The 27,803-nt window shown below is 41.0% G+C and overlaps 1 protein-coding gene and 1 long non-coding RNA gene across 8 annotated transcripts in view; both read right to left on the reverse strand.

Moving 5' to 3' along the window:
• The window catches only part of LOC148190175 (uncharacterized), a 33,346-nt gene extending 15,327 nt beyond the window's left edge, over positions 1-18,019 (reverse strand). The window contains exons 1-2 of the long non-coding RNA XR_015775319.1: positions 17,802-18,019; positions 15,924-16,040 (exon numbers count right to left, since the gene is read on the reverse strand). This is a non-coding gene — a long non-coding RNA (uncharacterized LOC148190175). The remainder of the gene's footprint in view (positions 1-15,923; positions 16,041-17,801) is intronic.
• A 4,380-nt stretch (positions 18,020-22,399) lies between these two features.
• Positions 22,400-27,803, reverse strand: part of magi1b (membrane associated guanylate kinase, WW and PDZ domain containing 1b) — a 170,755-nt gene continuing 165,351 nt past the window's right edge. For all 7 annotated transcript variants that reach the window (XM_088086521.1, XM_042502614.2, XM_088086511.1 and 4 more), the window contains one exon: positions 22,400-24,476. In XM_088086521.1, the coding sequence (XP_087942647.1) occupies positions 23,227-24,476 (1,250 nt within the window). In that variant the 3' untranslated portion in view covers positions 22,400-23,226. The remainder of the gene's footprint in view (positions 24,477-27,803) is intronic.

Consider the following 27,803-nt stretch of genomic DNA (forward strand, 5'->3'; position numbering starts at 1 on the left):
GTGCTCTAATGAACAGTTTTATCTCTGCTGGGATCCTTCACATAAATGCTGTCAGACACTGAGAATAATAATCTGAGCCTGACTGATGCAAAAATAAACACTTTGTGTGACAGAGCACAAATACCCCTGGTGGTTATATTACAGCCTGTTTAGCAGCTGCCTGTTGTGGTGGTCTCGCTTTTTACTGGACTAGTTTTTTAAAAAATTGTTGTTCCCATTTGTCACTTCATCACATAAAAACATGGCAAAGTGGAGTCCAGGTTGAAAAACACCAGTTACCCTTTTAATAAATGGTTTAACATTTTGGGAAATATACTGTCTTGTCAAGCATGTATAAGAGGCTTGATACCCTTGTTTTATCTGCTCATAAATACGAACCTGGAGGCAGCATCTGGTTACCTAACTCAGCATGGAGACCGGAATCAGGGGGGAAACAGTTGGTTCTCTGAAAAAAAACCCACCTCTTAGTGTCTCCAAAGCTCACTAATTAAGACAATTGCTCTTGTTTAATTTGTATAAAAAAACAAAGTTTAAGGACGACAGGCTGTTTACAGTGGCAGTAACTTCCTGGAGTCTGCGCAAGCTGCCTAGAAAGTTCACACCGAAGACAAGACTCAGGATGTTACTGCACTCGGACAAGAAATAGTTCAGCACATACCTCCCCCTTTTTGTATTAAAATAAACAAACAAGGGTTTACAGTTTAGCTTTTTTACCCTGCTTTAAGTCTTTATGCTAAGCAAAGCTCCTTGGCTGTACCTTCTTGAGAGTGGTTTTCATCTAACACTCTGCAAGGTTACCTTTACACTGCCTGTTCAAGGTGGGATTATCACACCGTTATGCTGCCTCTTTGTTCTGTAGGCTATATGACATCTGATTGTGGACAGCGGGGACAGAGTGGTTTCACCTCTGAGCCGGGAATGGACGTAGTGACAGCACCGTAACAAGGTCTATGAAAAATGTAAAGTTGAAAAGACATGACTATGGGTCAGGAGGTGTGATGTTTTGATTACATATTAAGAAGGCGACCTCTCTGAATTAAAAAGCACCTGTAGCAATTAGAAGCTAATTCACAGAACAGCGATTGTAAATGACCACAAACTAAGCAAACAAGGAGATTTGTGAGCTCCTTACCTTCGGAGGAGAGGAGATCAGTTGGCATATGAAAGAGATGGTAAATGATTGAGATTGACTTGTTGTGCCATTTTATTGTTCAGAAAGCACTGCCAACGCGTATGTTATATGTCACACGAGAGACCAATGCCATTGTGTTACATGTCACACCGGTCATGGCTCTTTTAATTGCAGCATGCTGGGATGTAGTGTATAATCAGGAACAGAATGATGCTTCCGTCATTTAATTCTGTGTAAAAATGCAAGGGCGGTAAAAAGAAAGGACTTTGTGGCAGCGTTATAGCACAATCTTTGTAAAAGCAGCTCAAGGAAGCCAAAAGAAAATCTCCCCAAATATCCATTTTTCCCATAAAAGCAACTATGAATTCTGATTTTACTGCCTTTTCATCCTCTCTAGAAATGATTTCCTAAAAGGTTTATAGACAGATCTGTCACACCTTCAAAGAGCTTCTCAGTGCACTCTTCTTTTCATTATAACTTTTCATACCTTATGGCTGCAAATACGAGACAAGCGTTCACACCATATGTCTAATAAAAAGAGCAAAAGACAAATGTACAGGTGTCATTTTATGAGAAGAGAAGAATTAGAGCACATGTGGGCTAGTGAAGGGAAAAGTATGCAGGCAGCAATTTTAATCCTAGACACCGTAACAATGAATATTAAGCCACACCTAATGCAGAGAGAAAAAGAATAGAGGAAAGTGGAAAACTGATAAAAGAGGGAAATAATGATGTTGCAAATTCAGATTGATCAGAGTTCTCACTCTGATCACGTCTCTACCTCCTCCATCTCCTCCCCCCTTTCAGGGTCTCTGTCTTCAATCTCACAAGGCTTCAGATCCCCCTGCATGTACACGCATACATACACACACCACACTGACACATACACACACAAACCTCCTACTCACCCCCTACGGCTTGTGCTCCTGGCCCCATTGTACCAAACTGATAGCTTGAACATCCAGGGAATGTGCCTTCATCAAAACACTCTCCCATCTAATTAACAGCCCGACAGCTGGATAAAAGAGATGTTTTCTGTTTCACCCTTTTTTTCCCTCCTCTCTGCCCTACCTTTCCTGCCAGGTTTACAGCAGACAAAAAGACGTTAAAGAATTAACAGAAACTACGGTGTTGGAAATGACTGTGAAAATGCAGGGATCAGACATCATAAAACGGAGCAAGATGTACAAATGGAGTGAAAATGGAGATATTTTCTTGCATCATTGGACTTTGTATGCTGTGGTAAAACAGACATAGACCCTTGGTCTTATTTCTGGAGATGTGGGGAGATTACAGGTTTCAGCATTTTAAATGCTAATTCTCATATTTATTTAGACTAGAGTTGACTGTTTCAACTAAAAAACGGAATAAAAATTAAAAGAATTTACTATCCTCCGCCAAAAATTACATCCAAAGGGAAATCAAATTGATAGAAAATGCAATATAAATGTTAAATGAATTTAAAAAGTAGAAAACTTTAGTTGGTGGCTTATGAAAATCTTCTCGAGAAGAATTTGGACATTAGATCTCAGTATTTCAAGAATCCAGTCTGTAGTCCTGCCTGTAGGCTAATGTATTAGAACTGCTGCTGGATTTTGGTTAAATTCAATTAAGTTCAAGAAAAAAAAGCAAATTATTTTTGAATGCAACAGATCTTTCTTCTCATGGTACTGCAGAGATTTTATATAGCTTTTTTTATAGAATCAACTGAACAGTGATGCAATGATAGCAAAGACAATTATGTTTATAATATGGGTTAATACATTTTTTAAATGTGAATACCACAGGGATATTTTTGTGTCAGGTCTCTCATGAGGCTTTTAGTTTGACAAAAATAGCCTGTTTTCGTTCACCCAAGTTTGAGGTGAGAGCTTAAAGGCTCGGACACACAGACATCAAAGAACTTCTAGCATTGAAGGCCGACTGTTCGCAACTTACTTCGCCTGTGATTCTCATGTGACATGGTTACCACAGCATGAATCCATTTACCAGAGGCACAAAGTTAAATGACGCAAGAAAATATCTTCACTTTCACTCCATTTGTAACTCTTGCTCCGTCTCATGATGTTTGATCCCTGCATCAACACAGTCATTTCCAGCACCATCGAGAAATTCACGTGATGCTGTGTCACGAAAGCCTATCAACATTAAGATCTGGCTGAGATTCTCCTGAAATTACCATGATTCAGAAAGAAAGGATAAACTATGTTGCTGTCTGTGAACACACAAAGCAACACTCAGCGTCAGTAATTTATTGTGAGAGACAGAACAAATAAGGACTTGAAGGGCTCAGAGAGTAAGTTATTTTTATTGAGTTGCTCATTATCAAAATGCTCTGAGTAATTTAAGTTGGTCTTTTATTGTGGAAGGTAAACAATGGAGGTCATGTGATGTGCTGCTGTGACAGTCTGACAAATAATAGTGAGAATCTTGATTCACTCTACTTCAGGGCACGGGGTCCTCTGTGTCTACATCCTGCTATCTATTGTGCTTTATTGCAAGCCAAGTAAGCCGTTAGCTGCCTCTCCAGGCTAGCACAACCACAGCTGTTGAGGGCAAATTTTTGCAAATTCTCCAAAATACTTATACGTGCAAGTAACACGACGCGAGACATTGCGTTAGGCGTGAAGCCAGCTAGCACATAATGTTCTTCGCCTGTGTGAAAGGAGGAAATAGCTTTCCATATTGGAAGGCTGTGGTGGTCTGTATATGTCATTCAACAAGGGAAAGCCAGTCAGCACATTAACAACACAACCAGGTGTTGACAGAACAAAAGGATATTTACCATGGGTTAGTGATCAAAAACACAAAGAGATCAATAGCTAAAACCACAATCTTACACATTATGACAAAGTTTGTTCTGGTCTTACAGCCTCTTGGCTTTAGCCGTTTCCTTACTTCTTTTTCTTTGAGGCCATTTAAACATGCTAAATTGGTCAAAATATAGCCAACAAGGGCAGACAATTGCCAGCTAGTGCCACCTGTAATGAAACCATCAGTACCGTACACTTCTGTGCAGCTGTTAAAAGCAACAAACTTTTCAAGGTTGTGCTTTTTATATGTTGCTCTAAGATGTAAAACTTGCTGCTACTTTAGGCTGTAAGTGAAACTGTGTCTGTGAATTGAGAATCCTAATGCCCAGAACTTCAAAGACCCCAGTTAACAAAACCTGATGACCCTGAGAAGCTTCAACCATCTCCAACCACCCTAAAAATCATCCCCGTAAGCTTTCTACAAGTTCACCATAACATCTGAGGGCTCCTGGCAAAGATCATTAACTTACATCTAAAGAGGGCTCCACCACTGGAGTTACAGATCATTAAGGTCACAGGTCAAATAAAAAAGCCTTTTAGAGTGTGAAGCCTAAAGCTGCCTACAGACTTCACTACACCCCCCCACCCCACACACAGACAGACACACACACACACACACACACACACACACACACACACACACACACACTCACCCACACTCACCCATTTAGGGTTAGCTCCAGAATCTGGAGCTCTGTTAGTGCTCAAGCGCGACTTCATCCTGTGTGTGTGTGTGTATGTGTGTGTTTGTGTGTGTGTGTGTTTGAAGGGGGATGCTGAGTTAGCATGGAGTGGCTTATTTGACCACTGTCAGTCTAGTGGGAGCGTTCAAACACTCAAGTCCCAAACTGCTCTGATAGCCGGTTGTGATAACCCCTGGTGACCTCTGTGTCTGACATCATCACTACCAGACAGAGGTCAGTCTGAGGGTCAGCTGGGGGCGCGCAGGGGTCATTTACCCGAATATACAAAGGCAAGACAAAGCCAGTGTGTATGTAGGAAAAGACGGAATGCATTTGTACAGACAAAATGCTCAAGTTAGTGCATGTTTTAGGGGTTGGGAGGTTTCATAAATGAATGTTGCCTTAGCTGCTTCCTTAGTTTGTCTTTCTTGAGAGCTGTATCCACCTTTATAAATATCTTTAGGCTTCATATTAAAAATGTAAGAGAATCTACAAATTTTAATACAGAAAGTCAATAAGTTTATATATGAGATTTCCTATAAATAAGTGAAGAGAATTACTTCGAACTGAAGGACAAGTCAAACCTAGGAGAGAACAAAAATAACTCACATGTAAAACAGTAGCTCTAATAGCTACCATAAATGCAGCGACGTCACACTAATGCTTTTCTTGCGTCAGACTCTGTAATACTGGGAATAGCCAGAGCACATTTATAAACTCCTAAATTCAGCCAACGTCACAGCACTCGAGTGCCAGAGAGCGTTCGCAGGCCTGCAACGTCAGCAGGGTGAAGTATGGGCGGGAAAAATCCAGCCAGACGCAGGGTTGCACGCACACTTCAGGAACGGAGGATTCACTGTGAGTCTGGGAAGTGTCACTCCAGGTTTATTGTCCTCTGTATAGAAGTGTCTACATGTTTGGCACACACAGACAAAAAGAGTTTGACAAATAAACATTACAGCATTACAAAAAATTATGCAAGCATGTACATAACGATGCACTCACACATGCTCTGAAATTTACAAGATCTATGTTTAATCTGTCAGTTAAACAACAGGAAGGATTGTATCTTTCACATGAAAATACTGTGTGAGAAAAACGAAAAGACAGACTGTGATTGTCTGTGTGATTTTCTATTTTCTTCTGCACAGCAGGCGAAGCAGTGGAGCGTCCTCTGGGGTCTCTCCCTGAAGAAATCCCCCGTCAGACTGTGGAGAGGCTGGTTCAACAGGGGTCTCGGAGCATGCTCAGTGCTGTTTTCCCACAGAACTGGCGTGGCTTACATCCTTGGTCCCTCTGTGTGACCCTCTCTTACTACATACTGTGTCATGCTGCTCAGGGGAGCTGTCACGTCCTTGGGACTGCTGGTCAGCTCTGCCCCTCAGTCCCAACTGAGGCACCAGCCAGCTCAGCCTTTTTTTTTTAAAAAAATGACAAAGATGGCCTCAGTTTATCCAAAGAATGCTGTTAAAAGAACAGAATTCAAGACAGAGTTTTAATCAGAACATGCAGTCTCTTTCTATTTTTGGAATCAGGACTTATAAATTACCACTTGCACTCTGTCTAGCCCCCTCCCACCCTGATTTTGCGGCTCCAAGGCTCCTTCCAGGATGCACTTCCCAGTCCAGCTTCATGGGGAAGTCCACGTCTAAGTTCACCGGCATTTTACACAACCCATCCGGCTACTCCAGGTATGACAGAGCCCATGTTCTCTACTGTTAATCACCAGCCCACCACCCCCTGCATTGTCCAGGACAGGGTGGGGTGTACGGGTGTGATGGGAGGTCACGTTTTCCCTCCCTGGGGCAGCTCACAAATACACACCCTTTCAAAATCTTCATTCATCCCTTCCCTGTGAGACGTCACATCCTTGACACACAAGTGCTTACTCACACTTACCCACAGAGGATGCGATACGGAGCAGCGAAGAATTCATGGAAGGAACACACACATACACACACACAGATACACAAAGCCCATCGATCTGGCCTGGCATTCGACACACATTGACTCCCATCCAGTGCGCATGCCTCCGTGCAGGTGTGGGTCATCATTTATTAACATTTTATTGCTCAAGAGAACATCCTATGAATCAAATATTTTTTGGCTCATGTTAACAACTAGTAAACAGAAGCAGGAAACACTCCTGTTTGTTCTTCCTGTCTTTGTACATGAAGTTTTTAATATTTCCCAACTGACGGAGATCAGTCACGATTTATGGTTAAAACTGTCCCCCCCTCCTTTTCCAGTTATCTTCCACCCCTTTGACACAAGTCAGTCTTCCTGTAGGAGCCTTCTACGTCTTCAAATGCACAATACAAAAACTTTCCTTTGTGACAATGACTTCCCAAAATGGACCTAAAATATTATGTTGGCTTTCATTCCATCTCCATTGCCATCTCTGTCTCCCTGCCATTCGCTTTATTGCTGTACCTCTATAACAACACTACAAGGGTTTCCCTCGTAAGATTAGCATTAGGTAGATCAGACAGACTGTTCTGCTGGCGTCTCAGGTGATAAAACAGGCTCATAATAATGATAAACTCAGCAGTAAATTTGGATAATAATGATAAACTCAGCAGTAAATTTGGACTTAGTCAATGCTCTCCTGGCTGGTGCCTCGTGTATTTATACAGTGCCTGTGGGCCTCTGACAGTCTATTTACCACTGATGATAATTCCACCTTATTTTATCCAATGAGCGAAATACAGAGACCAAGATATCAACAGGCTATTGATCATCATTGTCCTCATCCCAATGTTGAAAATTGGTACTGTGAGTTGTCAAACACATGAAATATCACACATCACATATTCAAGGACATTTGTCATTGAGATACAACCTCATGGATTGTGTTGTTTTCAGCATTGGACTCACAAATCACAGTGATTGAAGATGTTCTCAGTGGTTGTGGAGACAGAAAAGGAAGGGAAGATTAATGAGAAATGTCAGGTAACTGCATTGTCTTACCTCTGGACTCATCTATTGCCCCTTGAGGACTGAAACCTGCTTCTCTTGGGAATTAAAACTGAATTGATTTATTTTGGTCCATACTATTAAAGCTGGAGGGTAATTATACTCACATCACATGCAGGTGAAAGGCTTGAGGAAACAGCATCGATTTTAAGGATGCACCTTATTAAAGCTGCAAAAGATTAAAGTTGTATTAGTCATTTTGGCCACTAGGGTACAAAACTAAACAGAAAGCTAAACATCAGGCACATCTGACATGTATAATGTTAGTAGCAAAAAGCAAACAATTCCCTTGAGTCTTATTAGACAAAGAAAAACACTAGCAGTCATTTGGAGTCATGTTTCTCGCTGTTTTATAGGTTAAAGTCCAATATTTACCCTCTTGCCATTTATGGTCACTCCAACTTAATAAAACTTGTTGGTTTTTGGTTTTTGAGTTGCTAAATGCTTCTGCGTTCACCAGCTAGTCACTAATATTATCTCTCTGCCATTTGGTGCTTGGTAGGTAGGCTACAGTGGGTTCAAACAGAGCTTGCTGCTGTAAACAGTCATCTTTTTAGGTAAAGTCACCAACAGTTACCATTCGAAATTATAGTCAGTCATGCTGAAATGCTCCCTTAGTATTCCTTGGTTTACAAAGAGTGAAGACCCAACTCAGCAATTCCCCTATAGGCTACTTTGCAAAGTGTATTGGCGTCTCTCAGCTCATTGTCTTACTTCTGTGTGCCACTTTATTTTTTTTATTTTTATTCACTCTCAAGTCTCTCATTAACTTTTTCTTTAGGCCACAGCATGCAACTCTTTTCAGTGAAAAATCTTACCAACAATGCAAAACCTGCATGACAGGCAGAAAAAGCTCAAAACTAACTGGTAAACACTGGGGAGTGTTTAACAGCCTAAGAGTCAGATATATTCCTCAGGACTAGCTGGAGAACAAAACAGAGCTAATGTGGGAACTTACTTAACTTGCATTTATTTAGCATTCAGAAATATGAATAAATGTATACTGACCTTGTTTGGAATCTGCTGGATGCAACCATGGATGTATAAAGAGAGCTGGATATAGTGTTGGAGGCGGGGCCTGTTCATTTATATTAAAGTTGCTTAGGCACATGATGTCACAAAAGCTTGGTTTCCATGGTATGAAATAACTTGGATCTTCCGCATTGTGAGGTCAAGAGCAAGCTCATTCAAGACTTTGCCAGCTGAGTGGCTAACCTCGGGTTTAGTGCTCCGCTAACTGGAATGAGGATAAAATTGTTGCAGTTCTTCTAGACTTTCAAAGTGTTATGGCGCCGCATGGAAAATCACAAAGTGAAACGAGTTATTTCACGGGGGTTGTGATACTCAAAAATCTTTATCCACTGATTTACATATGTGTCTTTTACAATGCAAGTCTATGAGAAAAAGTCATTTTGGGCCATATTGCCTCACATAACAGACTGGAATGTTATAATTCCACTTTTGGTCACTATGTAAAATTGGCTTCAAAGCGCAGCAGTTTTTTTTTTTGTGGGCTGGATGCGACACAGAACAGCAACTGTTTACTAACATAACAGCCATATCAGCTGTATGTGGTGATAATATGTCAATGCTGTGTTCACAGCTTGTTGCAATGCCCCCAAGTGGTAAAAAATAAATATAATATATACAATAAATTTGGAGGGCTTAAAAGTTACAGGCTTAGGCCACTGCTTTCTTCTTACAATACAAAATCACTTTGGCATCACTACCTTTCCAGCTGTAGCAGTCTACTTTACTGGGAGTGGAGCCTGGGTTTCTGTAATGACCGCCTTTGCATGCCCACTCAAAAGCAGTTCACTGGTCAGCTGCTCCACAACAGCTCACTGTAACTAACAGGAAGTTTACAGCCACCACAGTCAACTCAAAGCGTGCCTGTCTTTGTTCGAGATGCCAAACAGCCTTTGTTCTACTGTAACAAAGAAGTTGTCCTAAAACAGAGAGCATGGAGAGTCTCAGGACTGTTTGGTGCCACTATACAACTGAGTGCTATGCAAAAAACAAAAAGTCCAAAAAGCAACTAGTTCTCGACAGCTCAGACATGCTGACAATAATCAGGCCACACAAAACAGCATTGTTTGTAGAAATGTTTATTCCGAACGTACCTTATTATTTCTACTTTGTTTTCTGCTACAGGCCAGTGGCGAGGTCAAAACGCAGATGTATATCTGATTTGTGTTTTTCTTGGCTGACTGCAGGCTTATTAGCATGCTGTGTGGATCTCCTTGAAACTCCCCCTGCGGTGGAGATCGACTATGTGTGTGTGCCCTGCCCTGCAAAAGCAATTCAGTTTGTGTACATTAGATAATGTCGCGGCTCAATTATATATGCCAAAGCCACACATTTGGGACTAAATTAAGCCAGTTAATTTCAACAATAGTATCATGTTTTGTTGACTCTGTGTGGAGCGTACACAGCAACACAACCTCATTGTGTTGTATGGGGCTCTGTAATAGAGGCTTCAACACAAATCTTCGTTGTTAACTACAGCTTTTGCAGCTCCTGCAGTGTGGTTATTACAGAGGAGCTGCTGTTAAAAGAGGAAAATGATCGTGAAAAGGGGCCATGAGAAAACACTTAACTTGTGTCGGCTCAGCATATTTCTGTGCTAGATTTTGCTGATGACTCTGTGTCCAGCCCCTGCAGCCTGTGTTTAACTCTGCCATGCTATAGATGAGCTGGTACTTTGATGTTGTGATGCATAAAGGGCTATGCAAAAATGCATCATGCGGTGGTCAGGCAGTAACTCGAACTTGAAAGCAAACCATGTGTTTGTGTGTGAGCGTGTTTGTTGGACAGGCATGTAGCGTATAGGGAGGGACGTGAGTCATGTACGAAACAGTGAGTCGGCCCACGCAGGGCCTCCCATCTTTTCTGTGTCCTTGCTGGGAGACTTTTTATAACACTCAGTAAATCATCTGTCAGTCTCACAGGCCTTACAAAACCTTCGGCAGTAGGCAAATGTGTGTTTGGAGGGGCGCAGAGCTCCCTTCAAAAAAGCAAAGAAAGTACACTTAACTCCTCCGAGTAGAGTTATCCACTCATCTCATCAGTACAGCAAGATAAATCACTTGGAAGTTTAGCACTTATTCAGTATTTCAGGATGATGCATATTCTTTGAAATACAAGGAGAAAAAAAACTGTGTGCTCACATTTCAATTCACACCTAAAAAAAGATCTATTCACCCAACAGTATTTATAACAAAGAATTCAGCCTCATTGTGTAAACCCTCTTAACCTGTTTCATCCCAGCAACAGTAGAGGGCGTTTCACCTCAACATCAGCGACCCTGAGCCAGCATTGTGCTGCGTGACATCAGCTCACTCTCTGTAAGACTCAATCAATACCATGAACAAAGAAGCCTCAGACCATCATCTCCTCCTGACCCTGACTATGACAAACACACACATGGACATCAACACACAAATTCCTCTGCTGACATATTGATCCGTCTCTCTCTGACAGAGTCCTTGGCCTCAGATGTTGGATGTGTGACACCCTGGCAGGAAACTCGCTGCTTTATAATGGGGAATGAGGGCAGAAAATGGCAGATTGCTCTCATTTTAGAGCATCAGTCACACTCAAGGCTGTGAGTTATAGCGCACGAGGTGACGGTATGTCTGCCACAGGAAGTGGTTTGTTGACTCTGTGAACTGTTGGTTCTGACAGCTTCCAGTGAGTGGTGATGTTAGAGTGTGAGGTCTTAAACTGGCCACCAGATGACACTGTGGGACACATGCAGTACATGAATGTTGTGCACCAATGTTGTGCTGCTGAAACACAAACACATGTACTTATATGTTATTATTTAAATGAACAGTAGATCTTCTCTATGATGACATGGAAGGGAAAGCAGCTGTATTTACTATAAAGCTCATAACACTGAATGGAGCCAAATGGGGCTAAATACCTATTTTTATTTCAAGTAATTGCAGATTTATTATGAATTAATTAATTAATTAATTAATTAATTTATTTATTTATTTATTTATTTATTTATTTATTTATTTATTTATTTATTATTATTATTATTATTATTATTATTATTATTATTATTATTACATTTGGTATGTTTTTGCTTTATAATGTGATGTCCTTAGCACAAATGTTTTTGTGCTAAGGACATCAGTATTATTTTGCAATTTACATTCTCTTTATAATTTCTAGCAACAATCATAAGTTCTTGTTTTGGTCACATGTCTTTGAAAGATTTTGGATCTTTAGTGTCAGGTCTATTTTTTCAAAAGTGTCACTCACCCCTCAGTGACTATGTATATCATTTACTCACCTTGTGTTATGTTGAATATTTTCTTGTATGCCTTTGATGAAGAGAGAATCCAAAATTTTTAGTAAATTTTAACTAACCCCTTAAAACACCAAAGTTCTAAAATAACACAAACTAACTGATCGAGGCAGTGGTATCCCAGCAGCTCTTGTGTTCAGCAAGGTAAAATTACTGTTTGTTTTTTCAATGAAGTCTGATGCAGTACACCCCAAGAAATTTAATCTTATTTAGTCCTCAGAACAGGTCAAGAAGAGGATACTGTAACTTTAAGAGGATACTGTATAGGTACTGTCATTTGATGTTTGTGACACGCACCTAACTAGAAGAGCACTCAGAGAGCACAGACCTTCACCAAGGCCAAAATGCTGTCTCGCAATGTAATGAAAGTGAAATATAATTAGTGCAAAGTGCAGAGAAATTTAGTGAGTTCTTCCTTGGCCTGTGCTACATTATTTCACTAAGTGTCATGAAATTTGGGCTGGTAGTTCTCCCATAATCCTGCTGACAAACAAACAAACCACACTGAACACATAACTTCCTTGGTGGAGGTAAAAAAAAATGTCCTCAGTGTATAGTAATTGTAGCCCCTTAAATTATGCAGAGGAAGGAGTGGAAATAATTAGGAAGTGTGAAGCATATTACTATTTGTTTTTCTCAAGGCACTGGGTTATATAATGGAAACCATGGCAACATTTCAATGGCCATGGGGCGTAAATAATGGCGACACAAGATGTTAACATTTGAACAAAAACACATTACTCACAAATGCCAAGCCATTACAATACATCCACTGATGAAGAATATGACAAATATTTCTAAATAAGTAATTTATTCTGCAAATCAGATTGCCAGAATAAACGGCTGGTTCTTACCTGTTATGTGTGGTAAAAATGACTTACCTAATGACTCTGATTAAAATACATATTGTTAAAGCACACTTTTGTGTCTGCACTTCATTTTTTACTAGACCATTGTCATTTCAATACATGAATACAATAATTTTACCTGAGTGTTTACTTTACTTATCTCCAGTTGTTCCTGTGTAAATATCATGCTCCATTTTAAATGATCAGAATAACCTAATTAAGAGTATCTCATAAATACTCTTTGGGGTTAAATTAAATTACACTGTTCTGCGGTACTTTTTCAACTGTGGTTTTGTGTCCCAAACCAACCTCTCTTCTTTGAAGTTTTGTTGAAGTATCCTAGGAGCTCATTCGGGATCAAACCTCTCCTCCCCTTCTGCCTCCTCATCAGTGATAAAGAGAAGCAGCACTCATCCACTCAGGATGACGATCATGAACCCTCTTCAGCCGAGTCCTGAGCATCAGCTGGGTCAAACTACTAGAAAGCTTTTACTCTCTTTACTCCTTTGGCCATCCAGAATTGTTCTTTCAGTCAAGGGACCAATTAGAGATGCAACAGCCCATCAGCAAGAGCTTTTTTTACAGAAAGGTCTGTAATTTAAGAAGATTGCTTCTTTAAAGTTGACTATGGAGAATTTTCCTTAAAAACACTGTATAGACTCATAATGTATGACTCACTAGAAATTTGTGGCAGTGTATTTATATGCAGAGACTCTGCCCTAAGCCCATATTTTCTTCTTATTTTGCTGCATTTTGATACATTTCTGTGCTGCAACCTTTGGGCAGCGGTGGGCAGAACTGTGATCACTTTTAACTTGACATGTTCAATACATTTTGATTGTTTTACTTGCATTTGTATCTATATATTGTTACTAGTTATGTTTATGTTTTTGTTAGTTTGGGACCAGAGATGGAATTGAGGTTGTTAAGACAGGTGACCAAAATTCAATGTCATGACAACATCTGACGTAAACATCAATTTTACGTAGAATACTGATGAATTCAACAACTTATAAACATTTCCTGACAGCATCCTCTTGACGTAGAATAAGAGCATTTAGTCATGAAGTGTGGTAACCAAAACCCAGCATTTGCAAAATGTAATGTTATTGTCCACACAGTGTTAAATTCTAATGTTGTTAAACATTTAAAATATCATTGACACGATTTTCATTCCAGTCAAATTTTAGTCCAAAGTCTTTCTAACGTCATATTGATGTCTGTTGCCAGCTGGATAGTGACCAGGTAATAGCAGAGCACATCCAGGAGAAAGTTACTAAAACATCAGACAAAGTGCTGGAAAAACTCAAATCCAGGTCTTTCACTTTTATTGGCCAGCACTGGAGAGAATGGGGAGCCACATGAAGTTGGCCTATTTTCTGTTGGACAGACAGGTTAGCTTAAAGTATCTACTTTTTCATTAAACAAATGCAGCAATCCTACCATAGCAGCCTGCAGTGTTAAGTAAAAGCAGTGTATGAAGGAAGGGCCAAATCTGAATGTTGTCTTTACAAAAAGTAATTAACATTTCCTGCATAGTATATTTATAAAACACCAACATCATGTCACTAAGACACCCAATGGCCAACTAGCTGCCACAGTCAGCATCTCAGAGCCACTGGACCAAATGTTTTGTCACATCCCTGAGCAGACTGCAGCAGCTTTCTGCAGCAGCGCTCCTGCTCCTGTTTACAACCAGATGCCATTTCCCAAACACCTGAGCCAAAGACTGTGGTCCTGCTGTCACGGTTCAACAAATCACATGATGTGTGTCAGCCAATGGTGGCAGATCTGTTCAAGTCGTATAACAATTTTCTAGTTCAACTGAATGCCAAACAGAAAATCGACATCGACATGTCCACTGGCAATATAAAAGACTGTAAACAGCTAATGGTTTCCTACATAGGATACATTCTTACTCATATAATATTCATCACAACAAACTACCACTACTGCATAATATCGTGATACAGATTTATACAATGTGTAGAGAGAGATTCAATTTGTGCATTCACATCAGACCACAACAGTTACTCATACATTTGTTGCAGTTGAAATGTTCACATTTGGATGTCAATTGCATTGCCTTTGTCAAATATAAATATTTATGAGGCAGGCTGTGCATTCAGAAATGTGTCAGGAGGTTTTCATTTATGTATGGAGGTTACGCGTGAATTTATTCATAGACACAGTGATATTGATTTTCACAAAATGTCCTCTGATCCCCGTTTGGTTTTCTCTGACTACTAATGCACTGCAGGTGTTGTTATCAGTGCATGCATAAAATAATTTAGCCTTGAGACGTAGCGTCACGCAAAACATTTGGTATTTGTAAATTCAGTCCACATCATTTGAACTGCGAGTGGTCCAAGGTCCACAATCTCCTGTGTCTATGCTTCTATATAATACTCAGATCTAATAAATCAAATTATGTACATAAAAAATCTTGGCTAAAACCCATTTCAATTTTATTTTATTTGGACATAACTGTTACAACTGGTAAAGTAAGACAAGATTAGATCTTTTGTCTTTTCTAAAATTCCTCACCCACTTAAAAAATCTCAATATTCCCTTTTATATGTTGCCAAAGTAACACCCCCCCACCCCCATCCACAACTCCTTTGAAGCAACTTCAGAGCATCAATATTTAACCTGACATTGTCAAAAATCGAAAAAAAAGAATTTATGCTGAAAGGAAAGGAGATCTTTGAAGCATGTTTGCCTGTACACCCACGCTGAACACATGGCTGATTTCCTCTCTGAGTGTGATGACAATACAGACACACAGTGTGGAGTGATAACACACACACAATACATTATTATGGTCTTGATGACATGGGAACTAATAGGATGGGGCCAGTGACCTCAGCACAGAGCAGGAGGGCTACTTGACATAGTGACATGTATGTGAAAATAAGCTATAGAGACCAAACCATTTTTGGCACGAGGCTGTAAAGATGTTTATTTTTGCTGTAAAGTTGGGCATTTTAGTGCGGAAGTCTATGGGGATCGCATTGCTCTTGGAGCCAGCCTCAACTGACCAGTCAATAAACTGGGGTCTTTAGCAATTCAGCATTTTCAGAGGTTGGCACACACATGACTGGATTTGATTTTGGGAAAGAGCATGGTTGGTTTAAAAGAAGTACTTACTTCAGGTTAGGGGGCCTTCGTGGGTTGGTAGGAAATGAGAACGCCACCTAGTGGACTGAGCACCAAGTCATCTGCATGGTGGTGATCATGGATGTGGGCGTCCTGGTCTGCTGGGTGCTTAAAAAAAAGAAGAAAAAAAAAGTAGAGGTAATTACCATGATGTCACTCAATTGTTTGTGGACTACAGTTTTGAAGCCTTGAGTTTGGCATAATGGCTGTCGCCATCTTGAATTTTGGAGAAAAGATGTGACCAAATTTGGACAAGAAGGTAGAGCTAAGGAGGAGCAAGGGATGGATCTGACTGAGAACCAAAATTAGTGAGGTGCATCTGTAATAGACATTGCACTGTGATACTAATTAGGATGCTAATTTGGTCAACCAAAAAGCAGGCTTAAAAAATGTAAATACCTGACAGGTTAAACAGACATCTCCTGAAAGTGTCTTTTGAATAACAGAACACTGTACAAGATATTTTAAGCAGCCATTAAATTGACTTTCATGAGCTAAAAACATGCTGTCAGAGGGTCAAACAGACAACACCCAGAAAAAAAGTTTACATCTATTTAACAGTATTCACAGTGCTATGAATATGCACTGGATATGTCACTGTGACTGCCAAATTAGTAGTAGTGGTAGTAGGTAGTGACTTGTCAATCACAAGGAAGCCATGTCATAAAAATACTCTGCTTTTTTGTTTGTTTTGCTCTTAAATAGGGAACATTATTTAGTCAATAAACTCACTGGGAAATTATAGGTGATAAATCAAGTGAGATGTAGGGCAATTTTCTACAGACCTCTATACAACAAGACCTGTTTTTGTAACCAGTGGAGTCACCCCCTGCTGGTCATTTGAAATACTGCATTAAAAAATATGTTTTTTTTATGGCTTTTTTATTTACAGGACAGCTTAAGCATGAAAGGGGGAAGAGAGAGGGGGGCACAACTGGTAAGGATACAGCATTTGTATATGGGGCGCCAGCTCTACCAGCCGAGCGACAAGGCACCCCAGAGTGCAATTTTAAGGCATTTCCATATTGCCTCTACTTTTTAGACCTGGAGGCTACATCCATTAGAACTGACTCAAAACACCTGCTTATAAAAAAGTTCACTGCCATGCCTTCATACAGACTGAACAAGGACACTGCAAAAGTGTCGATATTGTTCAGAAAACTGAGGGTTTTTTGTTTTTTTTTTAATTTTGTTTGAAAAGGTTTAGAATAAAAACACTGGTCTGAGGGTCTGGACAGTATCTTGGTCTTTGAATAACCCTGACCAAATGGCCTCATACAAAGTATGAAATGAATCATTCAGCAGTGCAACAGGCAAAGCCGACTTTTCCACATGCATTTCTTATGACAGTATAACTATTTCATTGTTTTAGTACAAGGCAGCTTTCAGAGTGCACGGGTCACTCTGAAAACAGCATTATTCTCACTATGAGGTGTGCTGTAATTTGCCTTTGATCAAGAGCACCATATGCATGAAACAGGATCAGGGATTACGTTGTTGAGACCTGATGAGAAGAAAAACACTTGAATCTGCACACCACACACAGTACAAGTGGAGGATTTGTTTCTTCACTCATTAGACACGCATACATGCACACATTCCAACAGAGAAAGGAAGCCAGGAGTGACACACCTCAGGGGCAGGCAAAAGTTAGTGTGCTTGACGTCTCTAAAGGAGCAGCTACAGTAGACATTGTGGGGACAAACACCCTTTACTTAAGGAGCCACCTCTGGAACTTCTAAATCACAAGTCACCTTTGGGTGACCTAAACTTCCCCTGAAGGATTTCCACTGACTTGCCTGTGGCGCATGTTTAAAATAAAGTAGCATTTTAATAATTTAACAAAGTCAGATTTGTTTTGCAACTAACCTTGCATTCTGCTTTATAGTCCACAGATCCACTTATTGAAAGAAAAAAATAATGAAAATACTGCTACAGAATTACGGGCACTCTCCTGAAACCTGCATTAATTGTCCATTTTTACTGAAGGCATTTCAACATGTCACAGTGGGAAAAGCCAAAGGAAAAGCACATGTGAAAAATAAAAATGTCGGTTTCAGAGTTCTGGAGGTGTGCATGCTGGCTCATTGACATTGCTTCTTTGAGTCACTTGAACAGAACAAAGCCATCGTTAATGTAATTAGTTTCACCTGCAGTTTTCCTGCTGTGCCCAGTAAAAATGTCTGCTGTGAAAAGCGGCAACAAGCTGTTTACCCATCACTGATAAGGCAAACACGTTTGAAAAGGGAGCCTTTATACATGTCCTGCAGACACAGAGTAACATTAGCAGTCATGTGTTGTTTCTGGCCACCTGATGAATGTTAATCTATTAGTCACTCTTCTTTTGGCCTCCACAGGGGGAGATATCTGGCTTTTAGATGCTGAATGCTCCACTTTTCTCACTAAGTAGTTCCTAATGTTGTCCTCCTGTTATTTGGTGCTGGCCAGGTTTCATACAGTGTAACTGTCATTTGTCTGCTGCGATTAAGCAAAAGAGTTTGAGCTAATGATTGAAAACAGTGCAAGTAGTTTTACATTATTAAAGGGACAGTTCAGCCTAAAACCAAAAATACCTTTTTTTTGGCTTAGCTGTAATGCTATTTATCATTGATCTGCTTTAAGTTGCTTTCAGATATTGGTAAGCAAGATGTCTGCCTATAATGGACAAAAAAAAACACATTTGGAGAATTTAAAGAGAGCCCCCCACCCCCCCGATTTTTGACACACAAAAAAAGTAATACTCGTTAAAACCAGGAACTGAGGAAACGTTACCATAAGTGAGGAAACACCTGGGGCAGAATAAAATGTATAAATATAAAGACAAAAATAAATAAATAAGTGGAACTACTTTCAAGTTAACTGAATGCTAAACTTTATGGAGCCGACTTGGAAATCTCTACTTAGAGGTATGCCTACTCTCAGGGCACCGTGATGTGGAAGCAGCATTGATCACGGTCTTCATCAAACATTTTGATTAGTGTAGCTTTAAGAAAAATGTATTAAATGTATTATTATTATTTACCCTCAAGGTGAATTCTCCGTCTAGTGTTCGGAGGTGTAAGTAAAAAAAATAGACACAAATAAATATGTCAGAGCCCTATCAATTTAATATCAGGAAAGATGTCTCTTATTTGTTTAATCTTAGGGAATTTGAATCAAGCACAAAATAACTACAGGCTGTTAAGACAAATTAAACAATCAAGTTCTTTTGGGATCTTCGGTGTTCCAAAGATATCGCCCAAGTTAGCACTGGGATGAAATAAAAATCTGGATGGCTGAAACTGAAGACAGAAAAAACACAATTTAATTAAAAAGGAATCTAATCTAATGAGACATGGCTTCTATGGATTTCTTTCCAAAAGCTGCTGATTGATGAGTGTGACAACTGCAAAAGGATGCAGCCATTTCTCTGCTCAATGAAACCATCCACCACAATACCCTCAAGCATTGCATGTAAACACACCCTGTGTTATTGAGTGCTGTTACTGTAACCATGATAAGGAAAACACACACTACATGAAATGCCCTTTGAGCAGCTATAACACATTCCTGCACCACACCTCTCCTCCCCGAGAAGGCCGATTTCCGTGCACAGCCAAGCATGAGACAGGTACAATATTAGGACAAAGAACAGCTACTACCTGGCAGCAGCGTGGACATCCATAACATGACAGCAGTGGGAACTTTAAGAGGCTTGTTATATAGGATGCTGAGCTTCCTGAGAGCAAAGTAACTTCACAATTTAGACCCCCATCTCTCTCTCGAGTGAAAGCATCTTGAGCACACAGCCAAAAATAACCCTGCACTCTTGTTTTCTTTTCGTTTACTTTTCTCCCTCAGCCTTGTTTACACATCTACAACTCTTGTCTGCTCCAGTCAGCTTGAGGAGAGAGCCCATTGCATCGGTGTTTCCATGGCAACAGGGGAGCAGAGGGTCTCCAAGGTCGGAGCGAGAGCACCTGGAGCCGAGCTGATGGGAGAATGGAGGCTTGACCCTGCGGGGCTGTCGCCGCGCTGGGCTGTAGGCATGTTGTTATTGGACTTTTCATTACTGTCTCTTCCTCCTGCCTGGCACTGACATGATAAATTGTCACCAGACACGAGCTGTTAATCATTTCTGGGGTCGCGCGAGCAATAAAACATGGGGCTCTGTTCCTGCATTTGATGATGAGAAGGAGTGGAGCATGTCCTGTTAAAGATGGAGAGGGAGATTTAAAGAGAGGGGAGGAGAGTGTTTCGCAGCTGGAAAGTGGATTGCATCCATTATTTAGGAGCTGCCTCCCCTTCACTTTGAGAAAGGAGGGAAAGGTTTTTGTGTTTGCACAGTACAAACATCTCCTTTATGTCTTTTTGTAGTCGACAGAACGTCCTGAATAAGACCTACATGTAAAAAAAAAAGACCTTATTGTAAAAAATGATACAAAATTTAAATAAATTACAATTAATTATTATCTGTTTCAAGTTACATTTTGCAAAAAATCCCCTTAAAATGCATTGCAATGCATGCGTTCTGTACGAGGACAGGAAGACAGAGCCATAAATGTACGCATGTAGAAACACTTTCAGATCCTTGCATCAAAAGGAGTAAAACGCATTGAGGCCCTATTGAATGCAGAGAAACTGGGCCAAAAAAAGCTCTGATATGTAACTGTTTGATCGTGATGCTTCATCTCTGCTTCCCATTTCCTCTTATGAGCTGCACAGATTGTGTCCACGGGGTAATCTTAGATGCATACTTTTGAACATATGGTATTAAGTACCTTGGCATGTGTTGTAGCAACTTGAAGAAACTTCATATGATGAAAAGCTCAGAAAATCTCTGCATGTTAAAGCTGGAAGGTAAATAAAACGTCAACAGACATCATCATATAATTAGTAGACATGCATGCCAGAATATTAAAACTGCATGTCGGTAAATATGATGAAAAAAAAGTTAAAATGACAGCACTTTTATCATGGATCTTGGTATGAAATTGTAAAAACATGCCGTGCCTCATCCGTCTCTGTAGCTCAGCATCAAGCATAGCCAGAAAACATGTTTCATATATCTGCAGTAGTAAATCCCTGCTGGCATTCACAGGTCACCAGGAGTGACCACTCTGTTCTCTGCTGTTTTCTCTCATATCTCTCCCCCATTGTTGTTTCTGAGAGGAAGGCGGAAAAAAAGGGACACAGCCCTCCCCTGTCGTCATCTTCCACCTACTGTTGTCACTGTCCTGAAATAGGGATGCAGCTTCCCTGCTGTCTGTTCTCTATCAGATGAAAAAATCTCTCAGCAAAGTGAGTGGATACAGGAAGAGGAGGAAGGAGTGTTGAGGACAACGCGAGAAAAGGGGCATAGAAAAGACACAAATCAAAGTTAGCAGTGAGAGGAGGAGTGCAGGAACATTATTCAAGACTGGTGTATCCAGGCTTTGATGTTGTGAAAGGATGGAAGCTCTTTGCTTTACTTTTCTTCAAAGACTTTATTTCCACACACAGACGCACACATACTTTTGGGAGGCCTGAAATAACAATGTCAGCTTTCCTACTCTTTTGTTTGCCCAAATGATGACAGCTAAGTGCTCTGCAGACTCTTAGGATACACTCTCTACCTGCCACCCAGAATCTGCCTTTCTTTGACACCTAAGAACCAGGAATGATAACTATAATGATGTGAGCATCTGCACTGACGCACAATAATGCTCTGTGGGCTTTGTGGGCAGCTTAGGAAAAAGGTTAATGATAGTACTACCATTGTCCATTAAATCGATCTGAAAGTGATCGCATAATATTGTCCGCAAGCGTTGTAGTTGTCTACATCTTCTTGAGTTGCAACAATTTTTAAATGTCCAGTGTGTAGGATTTTGGAGAATGTATTGGCAATAATTGAATATAACAAGTATGTTTTCTTTAGTGTACAATCACCTCAAATTAAGAAGCTAGTTTTTGTTATGTGAGAATGTGCCATTTTTATCTACAAAGGGAGTGGGTCCTCACCTACGGAGATTGCCATGTTGCACTGGCAGGTTTCTACGGTAGCCCATAGCAGACAAATCACACTCTTGCTCTAGATAGGGCCATTCGCATTTTCATTTTTTGCATCAGTCACTGCAGACTGAAGTCCCTCTGCAATGAGAGCAACGGAAAAACAATGATTTTATTAATGTGAAACTGCTGTATTTAGTGTTCCCAACGGTTTTAATCTCATGGTCCAATTTTTTTGGACAGGAGGAGAGCTCTGTGAATAATTTGGCTCCCAGTTAAAACCTGGTTGCAATCTACAATCCTCAGCGCTAGATGCCAATAAATCCCCCTTCATCTTACACAGTGTTCCTTTAACGTGATATATTTGTAGTTATTGTTACAGTCATCATTCTTGGTGTGGACAACCCTTTACATTCCATATTTGTATTGTAAAAATTAACTTTAATCATCATTCCTATGGCTGTGATAACCAAAAACACCGAGCCAAAGCAACCACACACTTGTTTATTCGTTGAATATATTATTTTATTTTAACATCATCATCATCATCATAGTTTAACTTTTAATTTTCCCTTCATTCATTTAAAATGGTCACCTCTGAATGTACACATACTGCAAACTGTCAAAAATATACAAACAAATGCAGGCTTGTGCTATAGTCTGGTCAAATGTCTAAAAAACAGTGGCACTGGGGAGAGAGAGAGATACAGAGAGAGAGAATGAAGGCGGAAGAGAAAGAAAGAGAGAGAGTTAGAGAGAGCGAGAGAGAGAAGACATTAAAACCGGTAAAGACATGCACAGCATCATTGTGAGCACCGGTTACAGTAATCCAGGTGCGTGGTACTTCCATGGGATCCTCGTGGAAAAGTACATACATTTCATCATCTGACAGTGCGGCACAAAACGCCCGTCACTTATCAAATCAAAAACAAAATGTTGCTCGTTAATGGAACTGTTAGGCACATCATTGTTTTTTATGGTTTTACATTTTCTGGAAAAGTCTGAGTTACTGTAAATGTAGAATGCTTAACCAAAAACAAGAAAAAAAATACATACAATTAAAAAAAGGAAGAAAGAAAGAAAGAAAAAAAAAAGAAACAGCTTTCAAAAGTCATTTTGGAATCACTGTCTTGTTAGTAACTCAACATAGTTACATAATGTGTGCGTGCATGTGTGTGTGTGTGTGTGTGTGTGTGCGTTGTCTGGTGTGTGTATCTGTGTATGTGTGTTCACAACTGGGTGCATTTCTGTTGAACCGAGTGGTAATGTGAGTGAGTACTTTGAGGTGTTTGTGGGTAGTGGCTGTGATTGGCTGACAGCCATCCATTCAGATGCTCAGGTCTTTGGGGTTGTCCTTGTAGGTCTTCCTGGGCTCAGGGAGGGTGCGACTGGTGTTGGTCTTGCTGTAGTACTCCCTCAACTTAGCCGCTACGAAATGGTCATCATCCTCTTCATCCTCCGAGTCGTCCCTTCTGGAGCTCCTGAACGGGGAGATGTCTCGTCCCAGGCTGCGGGCTCGGTACTGCGGCTCTGGAGAACTACCTCGGCTGGCGTAGCGCCCATTCCTCTCCGTTCTCTCAGGTGAGCGCCCCCTTAGCAGCGAGCTGTACCTCTTGTAGGCTGAATCTGACTCAGGGGTGCGCACTCTGGGCAAGGTGGTGTCTCTGAAGGCATCTCTCTGGCCACGAGATGCCACGTCCCTCAGCAGGCTGTCCCCCCTGTAGGCTCTCTCCATGGAGGAGGCTCTCGCCAGCAGACTGTCCTCCCCGTACAGGCGCTCCTCCCTGCGCAGCGGCGGTAGTGTGGCGTCCCTGCTCAGGGAGCTCCTGTCAAGGGTCGTGGGTGCACGGAGGATGCTGTCTTCGAGAGGGAAGCTGAGTTCAGGGGTCTTGGGTGGCTCCTTCAATACTGCCTCGTCCACGGTGGGCTTCTCGTTGTTGTGACTCTGTCTCTCTGGGGAGGCGTTCCGGCGGTAGGGGTCTGACGAGTGGGCTCGGCGTCTGGTGGGGGAGTGGTGCCGCGAGCGGTGGGGGGACCTGTGGCGGTGAGGCGAGTGGTGGCGGTAGGGAGAGCGGTAAGGAGAGCGGTAGGGAGAGCGGTGGCGGTGATGAGAGGAAGAGTGGTGACCATGGCGCCTCTCAGGGGAACGGCCATGGCGGTGTCCCCTGTGGCGGCTATCCAGAGTGTTTTCTGCACTGCGTGACCGGCCATGTCCCCTGTCAGGTGAACGGTGGCGACTATGGTGGTGCCCGCTGGAATGGTGCCGGTGGCCGTCACTTCCCTTATCACCCTTCTTTTTGAATAGCTTGTACACGCCCTTCCCTGTGGACTTTTTCCCCTTGCTTTTTCCCGTGCTGGTTCTCTTGTTTGGGGAGCGGTGGCGGTGGTTGGAATGGTGGTGCTTGCCGGTGCCGCTAGAGTGGTGGGTCGGCTCCTTCTTGCTCCGGGATGGTTGTTGGGTTTCTGGTGGGTAGCTTGACTCCGATGGCGCATTGGTTGGGGGCAGGATGCTCACTTCCGCAGCGTTTTGTAACCCTGAGGCTGGGTTGGCTGCGCTGCTGTCGTTGGGGCTGCCGTCTGTAACACAGTGTGAAATACAGACGAGGGCAGGGGGGATCAAACATGCATCTCGACTAAAATCTCCTATCTGCTTTCACGTGAACCATGCTGAATCACTCAGACATTTCCAATGGAAGCCATTCTGATGTTAATGCCAGCAAAGATGGCTTGTTGTTAGATGGCACAGCAACAGCCAATGGTAAAAAAATTAGTGTAGCTTACACATGAGAATAAAAGCCAGTGACACATAGGCAGCCAGGTCTTGAAGAGACTTGTTACCCACAACAAACCTGTTCCCAGGTCTACCTGGGTCACCTCTCTGAAGAATGGGACTTCGTTGGTCGGTGGCCGGACTGGAGGCTGGCTACAGTCAGTGTCAATATGCTGCATGTTGATGATGCTGCTTGATTGTACTGATTAGCCATGCTTTTTCATGCGCTGTCATGATGCTTTAGACACTTTTAAAGCAAATAAAATGCTCAAGATGAGTTCCTAAAACTATTGCTTTGTTGCCGTAACAGTGTCCACAGTTTCCTATGACAAGAAGAATAAAATGATCTGCACAGTCTCACATTAACTTTGCCTGTTTTACCTTAAAGGTTCAGTACACCCAACAACAAAAAAAGACATTGTCTTCCTCTTACCTGTAATGCTATTTATCGATCTAGATTGTTTTGGTTTGAGCTGCTGAGTGTTTGAGATATTGGCCGTACAAATGTCTGCCTTCTCGAGATATCTGGAGTGGCAGTGGTTTTCCTCTTATCCCAATCGGAAGTTATGGTGTCCGCTGAAGACAAAGTTTCAATCTGCGCAACCCTTATCCGTGGCGTGCCACAAGAGTCAATCCTTAGTCCTGTTTTATTTTCATTATTTATGCTACCCTTAGGGCACTTTATTTGTCAGTTCGACTGTGTGTTTTATCATCTCTATGCAGATGATACATAACTTTACCTCTTAAGTCTCTTAAGCCCCACAACCTCTCACATTTATCTGTTCTGCAGAGGTGTCTCGCCAACACCACTAACTGGATTTCTCAAAATCTGTTTCAATTAAATCACATTTCTAGTTTTCACCCCAGACCAGGTCTCTCACAATATCGTCCAACATCTCGGACCACTGACCACTAATAAAAAAAATGTTTGCAAAAAGCCTAGGAGTCACTTTTAATTGGCAATTGAAATTCAATAAACATGTCAAGACAGTTATTTAGTCCTGCTATTTTCGCCTAAGAAACATTGCAAAAATATGCCCACTATTATCCCTCCAACAGTTGGAAACAGTAATAAATGCTTTTATGTCCTCCCTGTTAGACTATTGTACTTTTCTTTATTCCTGCACACTCTCTTCTGTGTAGTGACCTGGTTGGTGGGTGTAGTTTGGTAGAAAGAAAAAAGTTCCAACACGAAAATGCTCACAACAAGGTCTGTGGCTTATCTTGAGTGACCCGGTCATGAGATATTGCTGTTGAGTTTTTCAAAAGTGTTTTTTAGCACCAGTGGAGTGCCATCTAGTTCCATTATATCTGAGAGAGGGCAGGCATCTCTACTGCCGATACATCCAAACCTGGCAACTCGCACCAAAACAATCTAGATTTATAAACAGCATTACAGGTGAGAGGAAAAATATGTACTTTTGATTTAGGGGTTAATGGTCCATTTAAGGGAATTCATCCAGTGGGTCTCACTAAATATACATGCAGCCACTACAATGCTTTGTTTTAGGATTAAATCTTAAAATCATTCTACCCAGTAAATATAAATGTAAATATGTCTCCAGTAGGTCTTAAGTGGTCTTAAGTAGTGCATTATGTAAACTATTTAATAAGAGCAACATAACGGCCTGCATTTCACCTTTGGACGTGTTGCCCAAAGGTTAAATGCAACTGGTGCATACATATACATGAAGTATCCATAACAGCGGCTACGGCAGCGGCGGCACTGGCAATGTATTTTGGTTGGATGGATTTGTATGTATGGAGTAGAGCATGGGCATGGGGTGAGTTGAGGCCACACCACACAAAGTTCAGGATGGAGAAAGAGAGAGACAGAGAGAAAGACAGGAAATGGGAGGGAGAGCCAGACGACAGGGGAGGACAGTTACAAACCGTGGTCTGATTTTGGAGGACAGAGGCCTCCCCCATCTTGTCATTTCTCATACATGCAGTGAGAATGGGAGCGACCATCCCTGAAGGAAGACAAGAGCCCAGTGCAATACGGGAAGATACAAAAAGAAAAGAGAAGAGCACAGGGTTTAGATCGCTCGGAACCAACTTGAAGGAAGAAAAGGAGAATTATTGTGTTGATTTTTCAATGAAAAAAAAAGTGTTTATTTTATCAATGAGTCATTCAGAATAAAGAGACAGTCCAGGAAATTGCCCAAACCCTTCAGTGGAACCCATCAGTTACAGAGAAAAGTCCTGGAACCAAACGCACACTCAGACACACTAAACCCACACACACCTTAGCATGTGGACACAGAAGCAGCAGAAACCCAAAACCCCCAAAAATAAAGACAGTGAGACTCGCACACCCACGACAACAGCGTATGAAGCAGTTTTACATTGCTGACAGAAATCAAAAAGAAATACTGGCAAGACTGTCAAAGGTGGTGCCAACTAAAAAGTACAAACAATGATCCAAAATATACAAGTTCACATGATGTCATATCGGTGCAGGTTAAGACAGCACATTCTTAGCGCAAATAAAATTACATTGACGAACTTTTCAAGACAGGCAAATGTATCTCCACTCAAAAAAACAAACAAAAAAAATAAGCAAAAAAAAAAAAAAGAAAACATTAATGATGACTCGTGACTATCAATCAAAACTGGTCAATACGTTTAAAAAAGAAAGTTCCATAAATATTATGGAAAATAGACAATAGAAGGAAAAAAATCCAATTTACACTTTTGACAAGTTTTCATGCAGCAATAGACTTTTATCCATTAATATGTGGCTTCGATCATGGCTCTGTACACGGAACAAAAATACTTGTAAAAATGCCTCTATTCTTTTCATCACTGTACAAAACGTCTATATAATTGGAGCGACTCTTCTTCTTTTTTTAAATGGGGATGGGTGGAGTTCCTATCGTCACAGCTTTTCAATGACATGAACAGTGGGTGCAAATAAAATCCATGGATTAGTGAGTAATGTCAAGCACAGTAAAGTGAGATTTTTCCTCTTTGAAATGGCAAAAAAAGCATCAGGCTGCCTTTTCTTCTCAATACAGTTCTCACTTAAAACCATTAAGAGTTCAGTAGCTTACATTCACCTTCAATAAATATCATAAATATGTTTGTGTCACATCCTAACCAAAGCTGCGAGATGTCCCATTTTATCATGG

The sequence above is a fragment of the Plectropomus leopardus genome, chromosome 2 (assembly GCF_026936395.1).
Source record: "Plectropomus leopardus strain MGB_pleo_1.0 chromosome 2, ASM2693639v1, whole genome shotgun sequence".
NCBI lineage: Eukaryota > Metazoa > Chordata > Actinopteri > Perciformes > Serranidae > Plectropomus > Plectropomus leopardus.